Source organism: Nerophis ophidion, linkage group LG02, assembly GCF_033978795.1.
Source record: "Nerophis ophidion isolate RoL-2023_Sa linkage group LG02, RoL_Noph_v1.0, whole genome shotgun sequence".
Taxonomy (NCBI): domain Eukaryota; kingdom Metazoa; phylum Chordata; class Actinopteri; order Syngnathiformes; family Syngnathidae; genus Nerophis; species Nerophis ophidion.
Window position 1 is genome coordinate 62964779 of NC_084612.1, and position 13121 is coordinate 62977899.

Sequence of the window (13121 nt, forward strand, 5' to 3'; positions counted from 1 at the left end):
TCATCATTGTCACTGGGTCATTATTGTCACCGATGTCCCACTGGGTGTGAGTTTTCCTTGCCCTTATGTGGGCCTACCGAGGATGTCGTAGTGGTTTGTGCAGCCCTTTGAGACACTAGTGATTTAGGGGTATATAAGTAAACATTGATTGATTGATTGATTGATGTATGTTTTCACTTTTTCCTTACATCTAAATAACTGCAGCAAAAAGGCGTACATGTCAAAGTATGTACTCTCAGGGCAACAAGTCAGCACACTGACAGTATTACTCTACAACTCCTTGAACTGAGCATGTCTGAACAGGCGCGTTCTTTCCCTTTCATCCCCTTCCCCATCTTCGTGGGTTTTTTTTTTCTTCTTATCCTGAAGCACCATTTTCAGCTCAGTCAGCTAAAAAGCAATCAAAACACATACTAATCCAGCAGAAATCAGCTGGCAGCAACAGATAAAAACACTTGTGTGTGTGTGTGTGCGTGTGAGAATCATCATGTGAAAGACACCCAGAGGATATGAAAGCATTAAAAAAAAAAAAGTCTCCTCCTCTGGTCAATTGGTGTAACTGGATAGCTGGTGTGAAACCTGAGAGAGAAGAGAACACACTGGAACCTTCTGTTTTGATTCAGCGCCGGGACAGTGGCACTTTTATCCTTTTCAAGCAATACTAAGCTGAAGAATAAGCTGTGGAACCGATTGCTATTTCACAATAACGGCAAAGGGAAGACAAAAAAACTAAAATATGGCATATTGTCTCTTTAGAGCTGCTCTGCTAATCTGCAAAAAAGGTTTCAGCCACATGCTATCCACCCATCCATTTTCTACCGATTGGCCCTAATGCAGGTTTAGTTCATCAAGTTGAGCACAGGAGTTGTTTTACTTTTTTACTGATGAGTTTAAAACAGCACCAAAGTAGGCTTACTCCTTTATGAAGCTCACAAATGATCCTTCTACAAAAAGTAATATAAAAAAGAAAAATGGAAGTAACATTTTCTCCAAAACCATATTTTTTAGTCATAAGTGATACATGAAATGTCCGCAGCCTCTAAATGTAATAAAACAAGGGTGTCCAGAGTGCGTACTGGGAGTCATTTGCAGTCCCCAGATTAAGTAGCCCACGACATGACCTAAACAATAATCTGAACATTACCTAGAAGGGTTAAAATCACACTAGAAAAAGTAAAATAAACAGTCATGGGAAAAAGTTAAAAGACCAAAGTAATAACAATAACCATTTGATTTGTCATAACACAAAGCTGAGACACGGTTCTTGTTCATCTTGAACTAAACTGGATTTACTCAATTGGTAACAGTGTTATTTAAGAAAGTGAGGAATTGTGGCTGGAGATGTCCGATATTATCGGCCGATAAATGCTTTAAAATGTAATATCAGAATTTATCTGTATCAGTTTCAAAAAGTAAAATGTATGACTTCTTAAAACGCCGCTGTACGGAGTGGTACACCGACGTAGGGAGAAGTACAGAGCGCCAATAAACCTTAAAAGGCACTGCCTTTGCGTGCTGGCCCAGTCGCATAAATAAATGATAAATGGGTTGTACTTGTATAGATATCTTTTTTCTCCGGCTTTTCACACACACAAGTGAATGCAAGTCATACTTGGTCAACAGCCATACAGGTTACACTTAGGGTTGTGATATAAACAACTTTAACACTGTTACAAATATGCGCCACACTGTGAACCCACACCAAACAAGAATGACAAACACATATTGGGAGAACATCCGCACCGTAACACAACAGAACAAATACCCAGAACCCATTGCAGCACTAACTCTTCCGGAACGCTCCAATATACACCCCACCACCTCAACCACAAGCCCCACTCCCTCAACCTGGACAATATCGGAATATCGGATATCGGCAAAAAAGCTATTATCGGGCATCTCTAATTGTGGCCCCCGGTTTTATAGACTTTTCAATATGTGGAATCTTGGTGGAAAAGGTGTGTAGGTAGGTAAACAAATGCGGCAAACAGGTCCAAACACAGAAATGATCCAAAATCAAATACACACAAATGCCATAAAACACATGCACAGCGACAATGCTGCGATTAAAAAATACAGCAATCGAATAAGCACTATCAAAACAAATGTCAAGAAAAATTCTTCAAATACCAAAAACATACACAGGTTTCCCAAAACAACTGAAATTAACTGCATTTTCGGCGGCGGCGACCAAGAAGAACGCAGAGATGGAATATAATTACAACACTTTATGTATATATTTATATACATATTTATATAATATTTACATAATATGTAACTACAAGCTCCATTCACAGACAGAGTCCCATTGCTTATATGACCGGTCAAGCGAGTCAAAAGCCGGAGAAAAAAATAAAAAAAAACATTTTTTATTTTTTTTTGTGGCAGCCGTAATTCTTTCGTGGCGGGACGCCACAAATAAATGAATGTTTGGGAAACCCTAAATGTATATATACATATATACACACACATGTATGTATATACACACACACATATATATATAAACACATGTATAAATACACACATATATATACAGTACATATATACACACATATATATACACATGTATAAATACACACATATATATACAGTACATATATACACATATACATAGATATATACACAAATATACATATGCATATTTACACATATATATACATATATACATGTATACACATGGTATGATATATACACATATATATATATACACATACATACATGTATATATTTATATACTTATATACACACATATATGTGTGTATATATTATATATATGTATATATATGTATATATTATATATATATAAATAAAAAATATACATACATATGTATATGTACATACATACATATATATATATACATACATATGTATACACATACATATATATATATATATATATATTGTATATATATATACATATATGTGTGTGTGTGTATGTGTTAGGTCAGGAATAAACACAGAGGCTATATCTTCCCTACAAGCCTGTTTCGCAGGTTTCCCTGCTCGTCAGGGGATTTGATAAAATTCCCTGCATCATTTGCACCACTATTATATTTGCAAAGGAATGTAAACACTTGACCGTGACAGACAGTGCAACCTCATTGTTTCGAAAATCCATAATCACTTAAGACAAAGTAGTAAAAGTGTAAGTAGGGAACGTAAATGACAACAGTGATCAAACCAAACACAGGCAATTAATCAAAAACAAGAAATTGACGAAAGTGCGAACGCGGTTGCGTTGTGCCGATGACTCAAATTAGCCGAGAATGACGCAAGAGGCTAACATTAGCTACGTAGAGCGGCGCTATTCTCCATCCGACATGCGCTATATTTACAACGTTAAAAGTTGCCAACACAACCATTACGTCCGTTTTAGAACACACATTCAAATGTTAGTAGCTCATTTCAGCCCGACTCGAACCGAAAAGGCAAAACTGTGTAAAAAACGACAATAAAACCATCGAGCAAGTTTACCTTCGTAGCAGAGTATGCCAATGTTGTTGTTCATCTTGTCCAAGTACTGGTAGTTCAACAGGTCCATTCTCGTCAGTAGCATCTATCACCTTTTTTTTTTTTTTTTTTTAAAGTCTTACCGACAACAACAAATATCTACTTTCTTTTTTTTTTTTTTTTGTTCCCAACAGCAAAGTTAAAGGCCCAGCCTTCAACTTCGTAAAAAAAGGGAGAAAAAACAGAGTTGCATAAAAAGAAGGTAGAAATGATCAAGTCTGTCGACAAGTTGGCTACAATGTAGTGTGTAGTAATAATAAGGAGAATATAAGGTCAGTTCTGCTCACAGCCAGCTGTAAGTAGACTGCACTGACACGCAGGCTATGTGGAGAATGAGACCAATGCACCGCTGCTTCCATGCAAGAGCACTCGATCATAGAAGTGGACGGAGCTTCTAGCTGTGACGTCACACGCCATTGGCGGAAGTGCCCTGGATGCATGCATACTCGCTGTGACCGTTAGAGGGCGACAACGCTACTCACCAACCGGTATCAATGTGTTTTTTTTTGTTTTGTTTTGTTTTTTGTCGTTGTTTTTTTACTTTTCTTTAAAACTTTGAAAACCATTATAAACATATATTTATAATTCACTCAACAGGCAATACACTTTCAATATCAGGGAAAGAAAAAAAAGCAAAAAAATGTTTTTAATTTTTTTTTTAAAAAAGGCTATGTCACGCCAAATTTCTTAACCTCTACAAAAACCTTCCCCCCATTTACTTCCGGGGTCATGATTAATACAGACGTTTTGTTAACGCTATATTATAAAAATATAACGCTATATTATAAAAATACAGACGTTTTGTTAACATTATATTAGAAAAAATACAAAAACGAAAAAAACAATTACAAACACAAACTATAGGATGACGCATTTACTTCCGGGTTTACATTTCCTCTTACGTCATCCCATACCTTGTGTTTGTAAATAGTTTTTTTAATTTGTTCTATTTTTTTTATAATATAGCGTTAACAAAACGTCTGTATTTTTATAATACAGCGTTATATTTTTATAATATAGCTTTAACAAAACGTCTGTATTAATCATGACCACGGAAGTAAAGGGAGGGGGGGAAGGTTTTTGTAGGGGGGAAGAAATTTGGCGTGACAACTACCTAAATCACATTCAATGTTTTTAACAAAAATATAAATGTAATGGCTTTTGTAGTATTAATCATCATCCAAGATTTGATTGATGATTGTAAACCCATCTATCCATCCATTTACCACCGCTTGTCTCTTTTTGGGGTGGCGGGGGGTGCTGGAGCCCATCTCAGCTGCATTCGGGCGGAAGGTGGCGTACACACTGGACAAGTCGCTACCTCATTCGCTAAATGTAATTCATTTATTTCATTTTGACAGAAAAAATATATGTACTGCTTGAAATTGCATGCCTTTTAAACTTTAATAGTAGGGGTGTGGGGAAAAAATCCATTTGAATACGTTGTGCGATTCAGAATCGATTCTCATTTAAAAAAAAAAAGGTTTTATTTTATTATTATTTTTATGTATTATTATTTTTTTAATCAATCCAACAAACCACTGCTCAGCAATACCATAACAATGCAATCCAATTCCAAAACCAAACCTGACCAAGCAATTGAAAGGAGACACCAACACGACACAGAACAAACCAAAAGTAGTGAAACAAAAATTAATATTATCAACAACAGTATCAATATTAGTTATAATTTCAGCAGAGCAGTGATTAAAAAATCCCTCATTTACATTATAGTTAGACATTTATATATATAAAAAAAAAGAACAATAGTGTCACAGTGGCTTACACTTGCATCGCATCTCATAAGCTTGACAACACACTGTGTCCAATGTTTTCGCAAAGATAAAATAAGTCATATTTTTGGTTTGTTTAATAGTTAAAAGAAATTTACATTATTGCAATCAGTTGATAAAACATTGTCCTTTATACATATAAAAGCTTTTTTTTTTTTTTAAATCTAATACTCTGCTAGCATGTCAGTAGACTGATGTAGATCCTGCTGAAATCCTATGTATTGAATGAATACAGAATAGTTTTGAATCGGGAAAATATCGTTTTTGAATCGAGAATCGCTTTGAATCGAAAAAATCGATGTATTATCGAATCGCGACCCCAAGCATCGATATTGAATTGAATCGTGGGACACCCAAAGATTTGCAGCCCTATTTAATAGTATCCATTATTGCAACAAATATTACAGTATATTATCATATTTCCCAAACGTTTTTTGTCTAAATAAAAATAAATACTTAAATATCTGCTTGACAAACTATCCATCACATTAATAAAAATGACAATGTGTAAATGAGTAAATACTGTAAATGAAAAAAAAGTAACATTTTTTGCGTTAAAATTTTCTTGACTGACCTGCCATATTCCATCCATCCATTTTTCTACCGCTTATTCCCTTTTGGGTAGCGGGGGGCGCTGGCGCCTATCTCAGCTACAATCGGGCAGAAGGCGGCGTACACTCTGGACAAGCCGCCAACTCATTACAGGACCTTAATATCTTCTCGCTAAATTTAATTTATTTATTTAATTTTGACAGAAAAAAATATATTTACTGCTTGAAATTGCATGCCTTTTAAACTTTAATAGTATAATTTATTGCAACAAATACTACAGTATATAATCAAACTTCCCAAAACATTTTTGTCTAAATAAAAATAAATACTTAAATATCTGCTAGACAAACTATCCATCAAATTAATAAAAATGTATAATTGTGTAAATACTGTAAATGAAAAAAAAAAACTTACATTTTTTGCGTTAAAATTTGATATCTTAAGCAGAATTTTCAAGTATTATTATCATTGGAAGACAAACATAAATATGTTACACACCAAGAGCAAGCAAAAGCAGAAAGAATGGGCCGCTGTCAGGCGCTCTGATGGATGAGTCTGAGTTTGGAGGTTCCCAGGAGAATGGTACATTCGTTTTGGACTGCAACGTGCCGAGTGTGAAATTTGGTGGAGGAGGAATTATGGTTAGGGGTTGTTTTTCAGGAGTTGGGCTTGGCCCTTTGGCTCCATTTAAAGGAACTTTGAATGCTCCAGGATACCAAAACATTTTGGATAATTCCAAGCTACCAACCATGTGGGAACAGTTTGGAGCGGGCCCCTTCCTCTTCCAACATGACTGTGCACCAGTGCGCAAAGCAAGGTCCATAAAGACATGGATGACAGAGTTTGGTGTAGATGAACTTGACTGGGCTGCACAGAGTCCTGCCCTGAACCCGATAGAACATCGTTGGAACGAATTAGAACGGAGACTGAGAGCCAGGCCATCTCGACCAACACCAGTGTGTGACCATACCAATGCGCTTTTGGAAGAATGGTGGAAAATTCCTATAAACACACTACGCAACCTTGTGGACAGCCTTCCCAGAAGAGTTGAAGATTTAATAGCTGCAAAAGGTGGACCGACATTATATTGAACCCTATGGGTTAGGAATGTACTGCAAAAACTGAAATCTAAGTCAGATTAAATAGCTCACATAAGGGTGATATTTTCTTATTTTCTGTCTGATAAGATAATTCTTCTCACTAAGCAGATTTTATGTTAGAGTGTTTTACTTGTTTTAAGGGTTTTGGTCCTAAATGATCTCAGTAAGATATTACAGCTTGTTGCTGAGATTTTAAGACCTATATTGAGTAAAACATGCTTGAAACTAGAATATCAACGGTCGCAAAACTGTCAACACTCACAAGTATAAAACTATTTTTTTAAAGTAATAATTTCTAATTTCAAGCATGAAAAAAAATCATGATTTTGGCACAATTGTGTCTCATAATTAAAACTGATGACAGCCAAATGGACTTTGCTGTTTTATTTTCTATGAAACAATAGAAAATACATACTCATAAAGTAGTACAAATGGCACAGTACAGTAACTGACAGTTAATATTTAAACTTTTCACATGTGACATTTACATTTTTTTTAAACAGAAATAGTTCATGCACATTTAGATGAATTCATCAAAATTACAATAAAAAATGTTTTGGCCGGGGGTCGGGCTGTTTATATGAGCACTAATTGACTGAAAGAGCACGCACTTGGCGCGAAAAGAGGAGAAAACAGGAAAAAAAATAAATTTTGAAACATAGTTTATCTCCAATTTCGACTCTTTAAAATTCAAAATTCTACCAAAAAAAAGAAGAGAAAAACTAGCTAATTCGAATCTTTAAAAAAAAAAAATGTTTCAAATAATTTATGGAACATCATTAGTAATTTTTCCTGATTAAGATTAATTTTGGAATTTTGATGACATGTTTTAAATAGGTTAAAAACCAATCTGCACTTTGTTAGAATATGTAGCAAATTGGACCAAGCTATATTTCTAACAAAGACAAATCATTATTTCTTCTAGATTTTCCAGAACAAAAATGTTAAAAGAAATTCAAAAGACTTCGAAATAAGATTTACATTCTACAGATTTTCTAAATTTGCCAGTATAATAGTTTTGAATTTTAATCATAATAAGTTTGAAGAAATATTTCACAAATATTCTTCGTCAAAATAACAGAAGCTAAAATGAAGAATTAAATTAAAATGTATTTATTATTCTTTACAATGAAAAAATAATTTTACTTGAACATTGATTTAAATTGTCAGGAAAGAAGACGAAGGAATTTAAAAGGTAAAAAGGTATATGTGTTTAAAAATCTTAAAATCATTTTTAAGGTTGTATTTTTACTCTAAAATTGTCTTTCTGAAAGTTATAAGAAACAAAGTAAAAAAAATAAATGAATTTATTTAAACAAGTGAAGAGCAGGTCTTTAAAATATTTTCTTGGATTTCCAAATTCTATTTGAGTTTTGTCCCTCTTAGAATCAAAAATGTCGAGCAAAGCGAGACCAGCTTGCTAGTAAATAAATAAAATTTAAAAAATAGAGGCAGCTCACTGGTAAGTGCTGCTATTTGAGCTATTTTTAGAACAGGCCAGCGGGCTACTTGGTGCCCGGGGGCACCGCGTTGGTGACCCCTGCACTACAACCTCATTTACATCATCACACAAAGACAATACATGCTCTTGTTCACATCTGTCATCATTTGTAAAAACAACCATGATTTTAACACACACACCTCACAACTTACAAAAAAAATGCCGTCATGGATAAATATAATACACATTAAGTTGATGTGTCAAACATACTGCCCACCTTAGTGACCGTGTGAGCAGCTTTGATTGCTCCAAAGCCACTTTTTAACTTCATTTGTAAATGAACAGTAATCTGTTATACTTTTCAAGTTTGTTGTGAGGTCGTTCCATTCCTTTATGGCTTTATATGAACAGGCTGATTGTGCAAAAGATGTTTTACATCTGTGTACGCTACACTGCCCCCTGGTGGATGCTTGTGTGTTTCTCGTTGTCACAGCAGATGTAAACTGGACAAAGTGCTTAAGTGGCGCTAGTGAAGTGTTATTTAGGATTCGATGGGCCATTCATATTAATGCTAATATTTGAATATTAGCGAAGTTTAATAATCTATATTTTTGGAGAACTAAACAGTGATGGTGACGTTGTGGTTTTCGGTCAAGGATTTGCAGCGATTGTTTGTGCAAAGTTTCCAATGGCTTCAGAGTCATTTTGCTGGCCTGCGACCAACATGTTATACCATAATAAAAACAAGAAATAATCCATCCATCCATTTTCTACCACTTATTCCCTTTTGGGGTCGCGGGGCAAGACATAATCATTGCATTAAAATAAGTTTGAGCTAGCTAAGTTAGCTAATTTTACTTGTTTTGGAAAGTCTTGAAAAGCCAAATTTTCTTGTTCTATTGGCAGATAATTTTCCTAAGTTCAAGTAAAATACCCCTAATTTTTTTGTTTTGTTTTTGAACACTGACTTTTTGCAGTGTTGGATGGCACTTCAAGTTCACATGTGAGTCAAGGCAGGTGGCCAAATACTTCTGGCTATAAAATGTAGCTTACTGTGATCCTTAGTTGTGTATTGTAGTGTGGTATCCTACACGTACTTTGTCCAGTAAGATTGTAGACGACTAGACAAAAAGTGAGGTCGCCCGGTAGCTGCATCCACTTCTTCCACATGGCCAATTGGGTTTCCTGTGCTGCTGTACAGAGGCACAGGGCAAGCTTTGCTAAATCCCTGGAGTGCCTCAAATTTCAGGAATGTTTTATGCACCAGATCAGCCTCTCCACACATACCCCCAGAGAAAGAGGAGGGGTAGCTGCAGTAATAAATTTAAGAAAGAGTAAAAAAAAACTAAAAACGTATGTTAAGTAGGCTTACCTTTGCAAGAGCTTGGTCAAAGGTAATAAATTACATCTAGAGGCAGATGGTGAATAAAAGTTAATTTGCTGTAAAATGCATTATGGTCAGTGTAATTATAATGTATGGTTCCCACCTGAATAGTAAATGTTGTAAAAGGAATATTGCAATAATTTAAACAGATCCAGTAGGAAACTAAAAGGATGAGAACATGCACATAAACACCATATTTCTTGTTACAGTTTTTGTAATCAATTTCAACAACTCTTCAAGACGTTATATACATGACATACTGGAGATTACAATATTTTTAAGTATATTTTCTAATATGTTAAAAGGCCAAAAGTGAGTAGCTAATGATGCCTTGAGTTTAAAATTGGGTCTCTGCTTCCCTCTAGTGTCTTCAATAGAAGGAGCATAGAGGAAAGAACAAACTGCAAAAAGTGTGATTGCTTCTTCTAAATCAGGGGTCACCAAACTTTTTGAAACAAAGAGCTACTTCTTGGGTACTGATTAATGCGAAGGGCTACCAGTTTGATACACACTTAAATAAATTTCCCAAAAAAGCCAATTTGCTCAATTTACCTTTAATAAATAAATATATATATATATATATATATATATATATATTTAAAAAATGGTATTTCTGTCTGTCATTCCGTCGTACATTTTTTTCCTTTTACGGAAGGTTTTTTGTAGAGAATAAATGATGAAAAAAACACTTAATTGAACGGTTTAAAAGAGGAGAAAACAGGAAAAAAATTACATTTTGAAACATAGTTTATCTTCAATTTCGACTTTAAAATTCAAAATTCCACCGAAAAAAAAGAAGAAAAAAACTAGCTAATTCGAATCTTTTAAAAAAAAATTCAAATAATAATTTATGGAACATCATTTGTAATTTTTCCTGATTAAGATTAATTTTAGAATTTTGATGACATGTTTTAAATAGGTTAAAATCCATTCTGCACTTTGTTAGAATGTATAACAAATTGGACCAAGCTATATTTCTAACAAAGACAAATCATTATTTCTTCTAGATTTTCCAGAACAAAAATTAAAAAAAAAATTCAAGACTTTGAAATAAGATTTACATTTCATTCTACAGATTTTCTAGATTTGCCAGAATAATAGTTTTGAATTGTAATCATAATGAGGTTGAATAAATATTTCACAAATATTCTTCGTCGAAAAAACAGAAGCTAAAATGAAGAATTAAATTAAAATGTATTTATTATTCCTTACAATAAAAACATAAATGTACTTGAACATTGATTTAAATTGTCAGGAAAGAAGAGGAAGGAATTTAAAAGGTAAAAAGGTATATGTGTTTAAAAATCCTAAAATAATTTTTAAGGTTGTATTTTTTCTCTAAAATTGTCTTTCTGAAAGTTGTAAAAAGCAAAGTAAAAAAAAAAAAAAGAATTTATTTAAACAGGTGAAGATCAGGTCTTTAAAATATTTTTTGGGATTTGCAAATTCTATTTGAGTTTTGTCTTTCTCAGAATCAAAAATGTCGAGCAAAGCGAGACCAGCTTGCTAGTAAATAAATGAAATTAAAAAAAATAGAGGCAGCTCACTGGTAAGTGCTGCTATTTGAGCTATTTTTAGAATAGGCCAGCGGGCGACTCATCTGGTCCTTACGGGCTACCTGATGCCCGCGGGCACCGCGTTGGTAACCCCTGTTCTAAAAAGTAAGCATGAATAAAACATCTAAATATTGGAAAGAAAAAAAAAAAATTAAAAATATAGTATTTAGTACGGCTGTGACAATAGAGGTATTCCGTTTTATTTTGTTTTTTTTCAGTACGTAGCCTTTGGTTAAGTACAGAGGTAACTAATTCCCAGGGACAGGAAGTGTTAATGGCTTCATGTGTTTGCTTGGTGATTAAATACAAGCGGCCATTAAAGGGAACCCCCACAAAAGCTTATGCAGTGTGCATAAAATGTCCATAAAAAGATGAAGCGTGGAGGAGTGCAGAGTCGCATTTAAGCAAGTGTGCAGCCTCGCAAGAGTAATGGCTGAGAAGAAGACTGTACATGCACAAGTCCAGGCCTGGGCAATTATTTTGACTCAGGGGGCCAAATTTAAAGAAAAAAAAAGTGTCTGGGGGCCGGTATTTTGGATTTTTACAATACAAAACCTCACAATAATGTCTGACTGAATGCTAAAAACGTATGACGGACCCCCTAAAAAAACAGAATGCAATTGTAATTTATTTTACTGAATGAGACACCTAGGATGTACGTGAAAATAAAGAATGTGGGATTTACAATTTTAACTATGAACGATAAAACACTGAATATTGATAACATCTCGAATGACATATTTTACAATCAAGGCAAACGCAACAAAAATGCAACAAAACAGTGAAATATGAACACGCAAAAAAAAAAAAAAAAAAAGACCTACAATCTGAAATACTGTATGTGATATATCACTAGGCTTTAGAACTTTGTTGTAAAAATCTCCTTCAGCGTCTGTCTCTGACACCCACATTTCAGACTGGAAACACTCCCCACCCACACTGCTTGGTGCCTCGTCCGAGTTGCTGAGACGTAGATAACCATAGTAACTAATTGAGCTGTGAATCTTTAGGTGTCCCACGATTCGATTCAATATCGATTCTTGGGGTCACGATTCGATAATATATCGATTTTTTCGATTCGATTCGATTCTCGATTCAAAAACGACATTTGTCCGATTCAAAAGGATTTTGTATTCATTCAATACATAGAATTTCAGCAGGATCTACCCCAGTCTGCTGACATGCTAGCAGAGTAGTAGATTTAAAAAAAAAAAAAGCTTCTATAATTGTAAAGGACAATGTTTTATCAACTGATTGCAATGATGTAAATTTGTTTTAACTATTAAACGAACCAAAAATATGACTTATTTTATCTTTGTGGAAACATTGGACACAGTGTGTTGTCAAGCTTATGAGATGCAATGCAAGGGTAAGCCACTGTGACACTATTGTTCTTTATTTTTTTATTTTTATAAATGTGTAATGATAATGTCAGTGAGGGATTTTTAATCACTGCTATGCTGAAATTATACCTAATATTGATACTGTTGTTGATAATATTCATTTTTGTTTCACTACTTTTGGTTTGTTCTGTGTCGTGTTTGTGTCTCCTCTCAATTGCTCTGTTTATTGCAGTTCTGAGTGTTGCTGGGTCAGGTTTGGTTTTGGAATTGGATTGCATTGTTATGGTATTGCTGTGCAGTGGTTTGTTGGATTGATTAAAAAAAAAAAAATAATAATAAAAATAATAATAATTACAATTAAAAAAAAAAATAATTTTTTTAATAATGAGAATCGATTCTGAATCGCACAACATAAACGATTCGATTCGTATTCTAATCGATT

At 34.2% G+C, this 13121-nt stretch overlaps 1 protein-coding gene across 4 annotated transcripts in view; it reads right to left on the minus strand.

Annotated features, from left to right (window-relative positions):
• vgll4b (vestigial-like family member 4b) overlaps positions 1–13121 on the minus strand; it is a 109293-nt gene that overhangs the window by 48421 nt on the left and 47751 nt on the right. The window contains exon 1 of one of the 4 annotated variants that reach the window (XM_061888215.1): positions 3475–3910. The exons of the other annotated variants lie outside the window; for them this stretch is intronic. Coding sequence (XP_061744199.1) covers positions 3475–3556 — 82 coding nt within the window. The 5' untranslated portion in view covers positions 3557–3910. Of the gene's footprint in view, positions 1–3474; positions 3911–13121 lie in introns of those variants that run through there. 4 annotated transcript variants of the gene reach the window in all.